Source organism: Xenopus tropicalis, chromosome 2 (genome assembly GCF_000004195.4).
Source record: "Xenopus tropicalis strain Nigerian chromosome 2, UCB_Xtro_10.0, whole genome shotgun sequence".
NCBI lineage: Eukaryota > Metazoa > Chordata > Amphibia > Anura > Pipidae > Xenopus > Xenopus tropicalis.
Window position 1 is genome coordinate 106,372,541 of NC_030678.2, and position 15,496 is coordinate 106,388,036.

The following is a 15,496-nucleotide window of genomic DNA, read 5'->3' on the forward strand; positions in this document are numbered from 1 at the left end:
GCCTGTAAGTGCAAAACTTACCTGGACAGCTTTGCTATCTTTCCAAACCCAAACACGTCCATGCATGCAGCTCCGCTTGCTTTGTTTCTTCATTCACAGAGCAACCTGATGTTATCACTGGTTTAAGTAAATATAGGCTTTCTACATCAGAATGCAGCACAATATCATCCCAGTTCTGCAGTTTGGGAATGAATCACTGATAAGAAGCATCGCTGTATTTCTTTATCCAGCCAAAATGAATTTTAAAGATGCAGTTCAACGACAGCTATTCTTCTATCACCCTACCGCACACTCACTTTAATACATGCTATTTTATGTTGCTTTGATTGTCTCCCTGTAGCTCCTGTAAGCATATTTGCTCAGATTTCTTCATTGAAGACTGCTGATCCCAGCCAGTGAAAGAGAAACAAGGAGGGGGGAGGTGGCAGGAACAGGCTGTGTGCAAGCAGTGAAGCAGCATACAGAAAGAAGGAAAGCTTTAGATACGCAGTAAATCACCTCTTCCTCTGCATAATGCTCATACTATTGCCTTCTGCGCCTCAAATCTTTTCATATCATTCAACAGCTGCTGGGGAACATACCTGCTGATAAATTTACAAGCCATACTGGCGTATATGGGAATTAAAAGCTTTCCTTCATTGGTGGTCTTACATTAAACATTATTGAATTATGCAATCAAAAGAATGGCTGGTAAATCCTTAGAACAAAATATTTTGAGAAGTCCTACGGTTTCACTAAAAGTACCTACAATGTCTCATTTAAATTGATAACATATTTTATGTATAATTCCCCTTTCATTTTAAATAGGCAAACCTTCCATGGACAGAATATATACAGTTTATTGTTAAGACAATACAAAAAATAGGCTTATTTATTTCTATAATGCCTTACTGTATATTGTTGCTTCCCAGGCTCCAGAATGCAAGCTATGTGGCAAAAATACTTATTGTGCCTCATTAACTGTATACCGTTCATCTCTTGCAATTGGACCCATGCATTAATGCCATGAAAGAACACAATAGCAATATTAAATTTTCAGTTTAATTAAATCATTTGTCTCCAAGAATTTGGAGCATATTTATCGATATTCAAATTTGACTTTGTACCGCATTTCAAGTTTTTTGTGGCAAAAATTTTAAATGTAAATATGAGTTTTCAAAACTATAATTTGAGATTTATTATAAGTGCAAAAAAGTGGAATATTAACAGTTCTTGTAAAAGTCAATGGGAGTTTATATGAATTTGAAATTTGGAAACATTGAAAATGTTAGTTTCTTTCCTGTTTCTCCATGATCAAGTTTTTGAAATTCAAGTTTAATTTAATAAATTAGCACACATTCAAGATTTTCTAGTTTGAATTTTTTTTCAATTTATAAAAAAAAGAAAACCACAAAAATACAATTTGTGATAAATCAACCTCTAAGGAGCAGATTTATCAAAATTTGAGTTTGGTGCTTAATGCTTAAAAAATAACCCACATTCTGTTAGAATTAGAATCCGATTATTAGAAGTGTATTTATCAATGGGTGAAAGTTAGAATTCACCATTTGACAAATACGCTTCTAAAAATCCCATAGGAATGAATAGAATGTGGGTGAGGTTTATTTATTAAGCTCTAAACTCACAATTTGATAAATCTGCCCCTTATACAAACTCAGTTTGTATAAATTCTGCTTTGTTTCTATTCAGAGCACTTAAAGTGATACTGACACTAAAAAATTACTTTTCAAAATATTAATTTACATTAAAAGTTGCCTATAGGTACACAACCTATAGGCAACTTTTAATGTAAATTAATATTTTGAAAAGTAATTTTTTAGTGTCAGTATCACTGCCATACTGGCAAAAGAATCCTATTGGCTTTATTTAATGTTTAAATGTTTTTTTTTACCAGACAAAATATGGTGATCGAAATTATGGAAAGATCCCTTATCCAGAAAATCCCAGGTCCCAAGCATTCTGGAAAATGAATCCTGTACCTGTACTACAGTATTTCCTATTTGAATTCTCTGCCAGTTTTGACAAAACAAAGCGTATTTATAGTTTTAGTCAAAACCAGAAATAGGATATTTTTGGTGAAATGAAATAGATCTAACTCATAAAGATTTGGAAAATGAATTGCTAAAACGACTGCATTCCATAAATACAAATGGGGGCAGTTTGTCTATATTTTTAGTCAATCTAGATCTACAATTGGCAGGCACTCAAACAGATAAGTATAGCTTACACAGCTCAAACCAAGCAATCTATGGTTGTTGAGGCCAAATGCTTTGAGACTTCTACAAAATCTTTATTAGATACCAGGAAATAAAAATAAATATTTATTGAGGTTAAAACATGCATAAAAATTACCATAGCAAAATAACTGCTCTTACTAAAAGTGATCTGCATTTTTCCAAGAGTCTTTAAACATGACAGTTTCTATAGCAACACATTTATATTTCTTGTCATGAAAGATAACATTTTATACATATGATATAACATTTAGGGTCTGAAATTTGTGGGCAGTTGGTAGAATATTTTCCGCATTGGATGGCATGTGGCTGGTCAACTTGCCCCCATCCAGCTGTTGCTGTAATTGCAACCCAAGCAACTTTGTATCCATGCATACACTGTTTGGCACCATTAATTTGTCTTGTTTGGCATTGTATTCAATTATGTGTGAATTCACCAGAATTTGGTTAGATAACCTGCTAAGGGCTTACACAGAAACTAAAATTCATATACAGGTATGGGATCCATTATCCAGAAACCCGATATCCAGAAAGCTCAGAATTACGGAAAGCGTGTCTCCCGTAGACTCCATTTTAATCAAATAATTCAGATTTTTAAAATTGATTTCCTTTTTCTCTGTAAAAATAAAACAGTGATTTCTATTTGATCCCAACTAAGATATAATTAATCCTCACTGGATGTAAAATAATCCTATTGGGTTTAATTAATATTTTATTGATTTCTTAGTAGGCTTAAGGTATGAAGATCCAAATTACGGAAAGACCCCTTATCCGGAATACCCTTGGTCCCGAGCATTCTGGATAACGGGTCCTATACCTGTATTTAAGACAAAAATAACAGGACTGTATTACAGATACCAAGTGTGCTGCAATCCTTATACAAATGAGTGCCTGGTGTGTCTGAAATCATTCAGCAATTCTAGGTTGTCTCTGTGTACACATGAAAAGGGTAAGGATGAGATTCTAGTGATTGGTCATTAAGGCCTGGAGACAGGCATAGATCGTTCTTTGCAACTCATTATGCTAAATCTATTGCAGCTACAAACAGACTGTGTTTGCCACATTTTAGTGGTTTTGTAGCAATTGATTTGAATTAATGTCACAAATTCCACTGAAGCGTAAAATAATGGTTTGAACTCTGTATATGCCAATTTATAATCAGATTCACTAAAGCTTTTGCAATTATGCATTCCATTTTACACCAAACACTCTATTTTGTTTTGCCTTTAAAATAATAAAAACACTTACCAATTACTAGTTCACTGTAGGCCCTCACAGCAATTAAACTAAAACTAACATGGGATATACTTGCCCTTCACTCAAAACAACACAAATCATGAGTGAAGCAGATTGAATTGCCTATGTCATATCATAATTATACAGGTATGAGACCTGTAATCCAGACTTTGGGTTTTCTATCAATGGATGAAAGTTAGAACTCACCATTTGATAAATACACTTCTAAAAATCCCATAGGAATGGATAGAACATGGGTGAGTTTTTATGTGTTAAGCTCTTAAACTTCATTTTGATAAATTTGCCCTAAATGTTACAATACAGTTGCAGTAAAAGAAACTACAACATTTTAAAAATATGTTTTAGGAGCTACTAGTTAAACATAAGAATCATGTTAAGTGTGCAGGATAATACAGTTAAATGTGCAAAGCTAATGGCACATGTGGCGTTTTCTGTGTAAAAATGGGCAGTCTCATGCAAATACATCCCATGTGTGCATTATTGAGCTCCACATGTCATTGCACACAGATTTAGGACAGACACTGCAAACATGAACTGTGAATAAAATATTATTATTAAAGTAAATACAGGTATGGGACCTGTTATCCAGAATGCTTGGCACCTGTGGTTTTCTGGATAAAAGAAATATCTCTGTAGTTTGGATTAGTAAAGCTTTCACCAAACAGGAGCACCAGCCCTGGGACTATACGTGATTATATCCTTTAATAATTTATTTTCTGCTCTAGAATGACTTGTTCCATTATGGAAAATAATTGTTCAAATTCTTTTTCCCTACATACAATTTGCATCAGGGAGCAAGAATTCAGCTGGGTGATAGTGCTTAGCAACTTTACAGAGCAGCACTGTCTACTTCCACTGCATTAAACTGAATTATATTCAACTGCTCAAAGCAGTCAAACACATTCTGGCAAAAATGTGTCAATTAGTCAATAACTTTCCAGCAAAATATTACTGAAAGTCAAAGTTTTTGATGAATTGTCAAATAGATCAAACTGCTGAAAGCCCTTCTGGCTAACAAAATTTGATCTATGACTAATTTGCCCTTAAGATCATTTCATATGGCAAAAGTTCAATTGACCTGATATCTGCGCAAGCAAATGTGAATTGGGACTCAAAATAGGCATTTCAAGTACACAGAGGCCCAAACAGCCCCCATCAGCCCACTAAATAGTGTCAATGGCATCTTACAGCAGCCAGGCCTGGCAGCAAGTGTTGGGCAAATGGAACTGATCTAACAAGATATTAAGCATTCATTGTATTTCTAATCTTTTAAGGTATAAACTGGAAAATGATTCATTTATTGCATTTGTACAAACCATCCATTAGAAAGTATTAGCAGGAGTCAAACATTACTACTTTTATTAAAGTAATACTATGATGGGAAAACATGTTTTTTTTCAAAATGCATCAGTTAATAGAACTTCTTCAGCAGAATCTTGCACTGAAAGTAATTTATTAAAAGCAAAAAGTTTTTTTAATATTTAATTTTAAAATTTGACATGGTGCTAGCCATGTTCTTCATGTCCCAGGGTGCTACAGTCATGTGGCTTGTGCTCAAATAAACTTCAGTCACACTTTACTTTTAGTGATATCACCCCCCCCCTTTCCCCCAGCAGCCGATCAGCAGAACAATAGAAAGGTAACAAGATCCCTGACATCTCTGAACTGACAGCGCCTCCATGGGCTTATAGCACTGCTGGTACTGTTCTGTGTGACTTTTTCCCCCTCTGCAAATTTTCGCAGTAGTTTCACGAACAATTTCATCAATGGTGAAATGCATAATTTCGCAGCAAATCCATGCTTGGCAAAAACATTCGCTCATCACTATTTAAGAATAATATTTTAAAGGGTAGAGTGAATTATTTGCAATGTAAAGAGTGTAATTTAGAAATAAAAGGTACACCATAAAAATCATGACAGAATTCCTTTAATGTAGATGCTAAAATACATAAAATAGATTTAGCCATATATTAAAAAGCATAAAAAATCATGTTCAGGTTTGATGCTTTTTTGTTTTAAATGTCAATAGTTTAAATAACATAAATTATATAGCCAGTAACTGTTGCAATAAGTCAAAGCCAACTATTTAATCTATTTGACTTTGGAAGTGAGGTGCTTCAAGGCACTTACCCAAAGCCAGGGCCGGATTTCTGATCTGGGCGCCCCGAGGCCGCCCCTGCGCGAACGCGTGAACGCACGACAACCCCCCCACAGCCGCAAGTGTGCTCCTTTAAACTCCCATACGGAGCAGTGGGGAGAGGTCCCGACTGCTCCATATGGGAGCCAAATTTAAAAAATTTCTTTCGGCGGGGCGGCATGCCGCCCCTAAACTTCTGCCGCCCTAGGCCCGAGCCTTTGTGGCCTCTCCACAAATCCGGGCCTGCCCAAAGCTGTGCATTTCTGTGCAGGTAAGCACCCCATATTGTAAGATACTGGAGGTACTCATATGCAATAAACACACATACAAATAAATATGCACAGGTACTAAATATAAAACTCATTAGTGGAATGTAGTTCACAAGATAAAAATGTATTTAGCTACTGTCCTTACAACAGATTGCCTTCAAGGATGGCTAGTAGTGTGCCATAATTATTGTACAGATATTTAATCAATGATGGGTATGGGGTTTTTTCAGAGAACAAAATTTTCAGTAATTTGAATCAACAAACATTAAGGATATTTAAATATATTAAAAATTAAAAAATATTTTTTGGTCACCAACATGGTTTTGTGCTAGTTTAATTAACTAATTACTATTTTCATTATTACAAAATTATTGCCTGGTGTACTTTGCAGTAGCCACCACATTATCTCTCTACTTTGTCACTTAATTCTATGAATTCTACTTCTTGTTACAGTAAACAGAGAACATCAGGGCCTTCCAGACACCGACCCATTGACCTTGTCCTAAAATAATCATGCAAACGAAATGATATCATTGATTTTACATTAGATGCAGGCTTGAAATGATGAATAATTAAAAAGGGTCTTACTCTGTTTTTGCATTCTAGTGTTTGCATTGCTGTGATTTAGCTTTTTACCTATACCTAAAATGTAAGTCTTTTGAAATGTTTTAACACAATACATTGTGTTTAATGGCATCCATTATCTGGAAAACTGTTACCCAGAAAGCTTTGAATTACAAGAAGACCATCTCCTATAAACTCCATTTAAAGTAAATAACTAAAAAGTTTAAAAATGATTTCCTTTTTCTCTGTAATAATAAAACAGTACCTTGTACTTGATCCCAACTAAGATATACTGTAATTACTCCTTATTGGAGGCAAAACAATCCTGTTGGGGTTATTTAATGTTTCAATGATTTTTTATTATGGAGCTCCAAATCTCTTATCCAAAAAGCCCCTGGTCCCAAGCAATCTGGATAAAAGGTCCCATAACAGTATTTAGAAAAGGCTGTAATCCAATGAACCATTATCCAGAACCTGTTATCTGCTACAGCAATACCATTTCCCATGGGGTCCTATTTAAGCAAGCAATTCTTATTTTTGAATGATTTGCCTCTTCCTGGTCACTGATTTTGTTAAATCTAGCACTTGCAAATTTGCAGAACTACCCCTTTAAAGGGAATCTAACCTCAAAAAAATACATTGATGCAAACTTGTACTGCTCCTCTGAGCAGCTCTCAGCTCTCATTGAATGTCAGCATGTTAGTGACCCTGAAGGTCAGAGCGTTAGCAACCCTTACTTTCTATGCACGTCCTATGGGCTTTTTGAATTCAGTTAACCCTAGGGTTGCTGACTCTATGTTGAGCCAAAAACCCAGTATGCAAATATGTCAGAAACAGCTAAAAGTACAAAATTAATGTAATGTTTTCAACAGTAACAAATTAATGTATAACACATTCTGACTCTTGGAACAAAGATATGTATATATTGAAAGTTATCTTTTGCCATAATCGATAATGGATCAAATGCTGCCAGAGGAATTAATGCCGGGATGTCAGTTTCTATCCAGGGCACCTTTAATGTGTGTGTATTTTTGGGGGATACATTTATCTCTGAGCTTATATCAAGAAATAATTGTTTCTAGTTGCTATAAACAAGGGATGAATCACTGATGGTGCTGTCAAGAACTGAATATTTAAAGAAGAAATTATTTATCTGTCACAGGCACTGTATTTCAGAAATGGGATTGTATAAATTGCTGCATTTGCTTATCTGAAAAGATTGTTTTGTCTAGAATTTAGACCTCACATTGTTTGCAATGCACAGAAGATGAATGTCTTAGTAATACTGATTGGGTAAGACTTGATGCTGCAGTAGTTAATACAGACGCAGAATACCAATATAATTTTGGCAACAGTTATGTTTATTTAATGATTTAATGGCTATATGGGAGTACAGTGTTTTTTTATTTTTTTTATTTACATCACTACATCTCATCACTTTACCTCTTGGTTTCTATTTTTCCTTTATAGTTTTGTACTGGCATTATTAAATATATTTTATTCTTGGTTCATGTTTCCTTGTTCCTAACTTCTATAAAGGTGTTATTGCTGGAAGGTTTAGCTTTGTGTGCATGCATTTGTCACTGACTGCTTACCCACAACCTTCATTTTCTTATCCAAAAAACCTTCCTCTAGTGTCATAATAATCAGGGTCTCTGAATTTCCATGGACAAAAACATATTTTTATATTAAAAAGTTACATTTCTGCTTGAGGATGTTTTATTAACTGAAAATCCAAAAGACATTTTAAGTATAGTATTCCATCCATGTATGCTTTGCAGATTGTGGTGTGTTTTGAGTGTCGGTCCGCTGCTGGACAAAGTCAACATTGCAATGGGTCATCAATGTGGTACTTGAAACCATGTAGGATTATTACAATTGTTAGTTCAGAGGAAGAACGAAAGCTAGGTTTCCTGGTCACAGAGCAAAGTAGCATAGGAGACAGCAGTGAGACTTGTAATTAAAGGCCACATGTACAGAGGGAGGGTAGATCATTTGAACCTTACATATCTCAAAAGAATGGAATAAAAAGGAGTGATTGGTATATGTTTAAAATAACAGCACAAAAATAAGAACTTTTCTACATCCCACCTTGAACAACAGTATAAGGGGTTGCAGGACAAAGTGATGAATCCTTGCCTCTGTCATTTTTGTGTTTGATAAAAAAAAGTTTAAATGATTTTGGGAAGATCAGAAAATAATGTTGATTTGTTAGCTGTAAAGCAGATGTTAAGTGGTAGACAAGAAAACTAAAGATAAAAAGTGAACAGTGGGAATCTAATTAAGGTTAGACCAAATGGGAAGAATTGTGAGAGGTAAAGCAAGTTGGTATATCGCAAGGACCAGGGTTTGGAGAGATATCCCCTTATTATGTAAAAGTAGGGCCGAACTTAGATCAGTTGGACCAACTGAGTTCAGTCAGGACCCATACCCATAGGGGCCCTGCACATCAACATTCCTCTTAGCACCACCTACCTCATCCTGGAATATTTGTCACAGTCTAGTGAGATCAGACTGTGACATTGCTCCTCACAATATATAAATTGCACCTGCAGCCCTCTTCAGATAAAAAGGTCCGGATAGAATCAATGAGTAAAGAGTCCGTGGGGAACTTGGGGCAGCGGAGTGGTTGGCTGTCATACCAGCCTGCTACACCTTGAAGAGTGGCACACCAAAATGGTTTGTAAGACCAGTCCTGAGTTAAAAGCAAGACAAAGTGAAAAATTGATTTGAATTGACAATGATTCTGTGTATTGAAATATGTAGGAAAGAAAGGAATGTTATACAGTATGTTCTATTCCCCTCCCTATTGATCTCTTGCAATCTCTGTCTGATTGGCATCTACATGGGAGTCACATTTTTCACACCTGGAAGTAATGTTTCAAATACAACTGACTCCTGGCCTTATTTATCTCTTCAAATGAGTTTGAGTAGTCATTTTCAACCTTCTGAGAGCTCTGTACTACCAAACAGGGGCAATGTGATTATCCTTTATAACAAGGCATGACCTTTTTACCACTTAAATTGTTTCTAAGTTTGAAAATGGGGGGACAAATTTGCAGCTGCTTAAAATGTTGTACTTCAAGAGATCTGATTCACTGTAGAATCAACATTTCCTCCAGGCTGCTATCATTAAGCCCTTCCCTTGCAGATGAGTAGAAAATACCAGCTAAGTGTAATGTTTTTTTCAACAGTAAAAGGGTTCATTAAAAAGGTATGCAGAATTTAATTTGCAGAGGCATCTTGATTTTTGTTGCAACACTAAAGTTGTATTAATGAAACTTACAACTTAAGCAATCTTTAAGATTTCCTCTATTTTTGTCTGTATGGGTTTCAATAATATTTGAGTTAGGTCAGCTCTAAAGTACACTGGGTTCTCTTTGATAAGACTAACTAATTCCATAGCTTCTAGTAAAGCTCTGGTTAGCAAGCCTCAATAATTTGATTGCACTGCAGCACTGAAACAGACTACTCCAGCAAATTCTTATCTCGCTTCTCTTTCCTTCTGCCCTATTTTTAATGTAATACGAAAAGAACAGAATCTCCTTGAGAATACATAAACATAGTAAGAGTTTAAATGTTCTGTCAAACCTTTAAGGCCCCTCTGAGTACTACCAGTTATCAGTGGAATTATTTCAGTCCTCCTATAATGTATTCTTAAAGCAGGGGACACCTTGCATAAAATAACAATGTCTGCTAAATTTAGAGTCTATGCTTTTGAAACATAAGCAAACTACTATTCAAACATACTGCATTTACAAAATTCTTTATTGCTGTATTATCTTAAGGAATTCTGTCATGATTTTTATGGTGTAATTGTTATTTCTAAAGTACTCTGTTTACATAGCAGATAATGCACTCCATTTAACATTTTATTCTTGAACCAACAAATTAATTTTTTTAATTATAATATTTGTTTAGGCAGCAATGTTAGTGCATTATCCAGCGCTACAGAACTGCTTTCAGATAAGCCCCTGCTGGTGTGCTATTCTTTACCACTAGGTGGGGCAAGTGAGTATGTTTAGCAATGCTGAATTTGTTTGATTTCATAAACCTGCTTTTTGGAAGAGTAAGGGGGTCTGGGGTGTCAGAAATCATTGTCTCTGATTGCATGTAATGTATTAGTGGCTAAAGTTATCACTGCTTCTCACTGTATGTATTTGTGGTAACACTACCCAATGTCTCACTTTATTTCATGTACTTTGTGTGCCACTCCTTCTGCCCCTGTATAATGTACAATTATTTACAAGTGCATACTGTGTATATATATCTATATATACTTTACTGTACACATTAAAGTCAAAGGAAATTATAGTATATGCATTTTTGCATGTTTATCACTTACAGGTATGGAACCTGTTACCAGAATGCTTGGGACCTGGGGTTTTCCAGATACGGGATTTTTTCCGTAATTCTGCTAAATATCATTTGACTATTGAATAAACCCAATAGGATTGTTTTACCTCCAATAAGGATTAATTATATCTTAGTTGTGATCAAGTACAAGGAACTGTTTTACAGAGAAAAAGGAAATCATTTTAAAAAATTAGAGTTATTTGTTTATAATGGAGTCTATGGGATATGACCTTTCTGTATAGGGATCCCATACCTATACTAAAATTCCGGACAGTACCAGCAGTGCTATTATCCCATGGAGGCACTATCAGTTCAGGCAGCTGAATCCTTCAGCAGAGCTGCCAGGGAGCTGCTGTCATATAACCTGCCCCTTGTTCTGTTGTTCTGTTGGCTGCTAGGGGGAGGAGGGAGGGAGTGATATCACCCCAACTTGCAGCACAACAGTAAAGAGTGACTAAAGTTTATCACAGCACAAGTCACATGCCTATGGGCACCTGGGAAAGTAAAGAAATAACTATCCCCATGTCAAATTTCAAAATTTAATATTAACAAAATCTGTTTGCTCTTTTAAAAAACAGACTTTAGTGCAGAATTCTGCTGGAGCAGTACTACTAACTGATGGGTTTAAAAAAAAAATGTTTTCCTGTGAGAGTATTCCTTTAATAAATGTGGAAAGAACATTCTTAATTTTGTATCACAGAGTCAGGTACTCTATGCATTAAAGTGTATAGGCAGGCTACACTATACAGTTAGTATTATTATTATGAATGTGTATTCATAGAGTACCCAAATATTCTGTAGTGCTGTGCAGTACATGGGTGTAAACATTATAAACATAAATATTACATACCAATATTGACTAATAGAAAAGGTAAGTAGGGCCCTGCAACACAAAGCTTGCATTCTAAAAGGAGACAGTAGTAGGAGGCACAGGATGTAGGTCTAGGCAAGATTAGGATTCCACAAGTCAAAGATGTTGACCTACCAATGTAATGTTAGGCTAGATGGGAATAAGCTTTAAGAAATGTGTATAGTGATTGAGAGAAATTTTAATGGAACATGGGAGGTTCTAGAGAATGGGTGCAGCTCTAGCTATACATGAATATTTGTATGTGAAGAGTTAATGAGTGAAAATTGAGAAGTCGATGCAAGAATAACATATGAAGCAGTCTGGTTTTACACGGAAGGTGTTTGCAAAAAGATCAATAACATTTTTTGCATTGTGTTCCACACTAAATCAGTACAAAGCATCTAGAGTATATTCTTTGGTTGCAAGGAATCCTCTGCTTTGTAATCTCTCTTATCCTTGTAAATAAAGAGCAAAAAACCTAATTTCCTTACACAAATTGTGCACATGTTAAAGGCTGAGTTTAACTTTTTGTAGGTAGATGGTGATATTCTGAGACAATTTGCATTGTTCTTCATTTTTAAATTATTTACTGCATAATTAATAAAGACTGCATAACAAATGAGGACCAGTTGCAAAAATACTAAGAACAGAATATTCTACAACATACTGAAATAAATCTAAATGGAAGCTACCCCTTTAATGCATAAATCATTTTATTCCTTTTGATTTCTACTACAGTGTTTCAGTCGTATGTATTAACATTTTAGAGGGCACGTTTCCTTTTGAGAGTGAGCTGTATTGTTCAGTTTGTGAAGCACAATGTATACAGTTTTACTGCTGGTGGTCCCAGTGATTCACATTCACAACAGAAAAGATGGTCAGGCCTGGTAAGTAATTATTAAGTCCAAAATGACACTTAACAATGATGAGGAAATGAGTCATGAAAAGGCTGTCAAGGAGACAACCTAATTAATAAAAAGGAACTTCACTCATTACAAATTACAGATTATTAACGTTTTACTATATAAAGTAACATAAAATTACACATTATAATGAAATCATGACCAAACTGAATAACAAGCATTTTCAGTGTTCTTTGAAATGAAATGAAATTTGCAAATATATTTGAATTCCCTCCACAATTCTAATCCTGGGGAGGAAGCATTTGCTAACTTTCATTTCTTTTTCATGATTTGCATTTTTGTCACAAAAATTTGGCTTTGTCATGGGAAAAAAACACAATTTTTTCAGTATTATGTGACAAAACTGACAATACAAAAAAGTTGTGGTTTTAACATTATTTCTGTCTTTTTTTTCTCATGCTTTTTCAATTTGGATCTTTGGATCTTACAATGAATTCTAGATTTTGTGTTTTTTGTGGAAATAAGTTTAGTCATGGTTTCAAAAAAATGATTTACACACAATGTCAACGATTTATGTTTCTACACTCAGATTTCCATTCCTTTCACCCTTCCTTTTTCCCCTAACTTCAATCCAATTTTTTTTCACAGCTTTTCCTTTTTTTCCCCCTTTCCAAACAACAATTAATTGTCATAGAGTTGAATCAAAGACATTTCTTACAAGAGGAAAAAAGGTAAATGTTGATTTGAAAAATAGGTTAAAACAAAAGTTTGTTGTTAAGGGTATGGGTCTCATTAATGACTTCAAATATCCCTATAATATACAGAAGAGGATACATTATGTTTTGGTTTTTTTTTTAATTTAATACATGAATGATGTTAAAGATGTAACTTTGGCTTTGGAAATACCTTTTGCCATTGGTTTGTAGGTTAGCCATAAATGGCAGACTGAAGCTTGAATGATGTCATCAATTTTCTTTATTATTTATAAAATTAGTATTTACCTTATAACAGACATTGTCATAAACATATTTCTACATTACTACAAACTGCTTCAAGTAATGTAAAGAATATGTTTTCTGCAGACATACAGATTTTAGCACTTCTTTTGACTTTACTGGAAATCAAGACCATATAAGCAAACTTTAATAGATACTTTTTAAATAATAAAGTATTCTCCAAAGAATGACCCCTGACCCCACCAATACAACGGTAGGCTTAGCACTACATAAACCTCTCTTTGCCATTTATACATTTTCTGTAAGTAACAATCTAAATACCTTCCTGCTGTTGTTATTGCAACCAGGCTGCCCAGATGCCGTTTGGAAAACTGCTGTTGGAGATTTTCCATTTAACTGCCTTTATGCAGTCTATATATATATTTCTATTTTATACATTTTCTTTTATTGGTTTATAAAAGATTTAAAGCTACATCAACCCCCCCCAATTTTACAAAACCCCTCTTTTAGCTGTTTCAAAATTAACACCTGTTTTCCAAAAATCACTCTAAATAATTTTCTTTCATTTTTCTAGCAAACTGATACCAGGAATTACTCACTCATACAGATCACTGAAGAGGATTACTGCATGAATAAATATGGCTGCAGAAAATGCTGAAACAGTCTGTCACACAGGATCCCAGTTACTCTGTCAGATGGTGACAAGCTGTTATCAGTGCACGGTGAGCAGATCTGACAAGCATTCTACCTACATATACAGTTGTGAAGCTCTGGTACAGAATCAGACCCTGCCAACCTTAGACGGCACTGTGTAGGGATTTGCATAGAATGTTACCAGTCAATACAGCATAATTAAAAATACTACTACATAAGTGGAGGTGCATAACCACCACTTCATATATGTACATGTTTGGATGTCACCACTGATTGTATATAAAATCACTTGCGACTGTTATTGAATGCTCTCCTCTAGTGATTAGCAGGCCATTCTCAAATCAGGGGGACCCACAGATTGTGTGGGTTTAGGCCAACCATCTGCCCCTAAAGGAGGGTTAAATTTGCCACCAGCCAAGCCCTTATATGATGTCTCTACTTTGTCCCAGCCTCACTACTGACAAAACACTAAATGAGCAAATCTTTCCCTAATGTACCCGTTCAATCCAATTTCCAATCACAACGACAGAAATGCAGCACCATCAGGGCAAGAACCACATGACCAAGCCAATGTGGTCCTCTCCGAGACAATGGGGCTGATTCACTAAAGTGAGTTAAAACGAGCGCTATTTATAGCATGCGTTAAAAATGTTATCGCTTCTTATTTTTTGCGACTTAACGCTCGATCCACTAAAAGGACAGGCGTCATAATTAAGACACGATGTTCTTTGCGTTATTTAACTCGCGATGAGCACTTTTCTTGCGTTATTTTCAGTCCAGTGCATAATTTCCCGCAGCGAGCGATGACAATTTTCTTTAAGTACCGCCTACCCCAAGTAGGTGTTAATATTCACACAGACTAATGCGATATTTAGCGCGTTTAATGCTTCATATGTGTTTGTGAATCATGCGTTAGTATTATATCTATGCGAGAATTCACGCAATGCGAGGTAAATAACGCATGCAATGTGTTTAAACATGCATGATCAATATCTGCCTAAATTTCAGGTAAGTTGGTAACTCGGTCTGAAGGGGTCATATCAGCAGCTTAAATCTACCCAGGTATGACCGCCTTAAAACTTCTTTAAATACATATATTTGGCAGACTGTGAATTGCTTTAAATTTGCCTTTATATAATTCTTTAAAGGAGAAGGAAAGTCATTTTGGCATTTTACTGCCAATAGATTTGACACATTAATGACCCCTAGAAGACTATATTTATTTTGCAGAAAACATTATCATACCTGAGTAAAGAGCCCTAGAAGCTTTCTCTGATTGCAGCTGCCATTTTAGCTTGGTGTTCATAGCTTCCTGTTTGCAGTCTAACCATTATAGCTCAGAGCACACATTCCTAA

General features: G+C 35.2%; 1 protein-coding gene across 2 annotated transcripts in view; it reads right to left on the reverse strand.

Annotated features, from left to right (window-relative positions):
* frmpd4 (FERM and PDZ domain containing 4) overlaps positions 1-425 on the reverse strand; it is a 204,973-nt gene extending 204,548 nt beyond the window's left edge. The window contains exon 1 of one of the 2 annotated variants that reach the window (XM_002933807.5): positions 22-422. In XM_002933807.5, coding sequence (XP_002933853.2) covers positions 22-62 — 41 coding nt within the window. In that variant the 5' untranslated portion in view covers positions 63-422. Of the gene's footprint in view, positions 1-21 lie in introns of both variants that reach the window. The other variant, XM_031896995.1, reaches the window with a different exon arrangement.
* Positions 426-15,496: the final 15,071 nt, after the last annotated feature.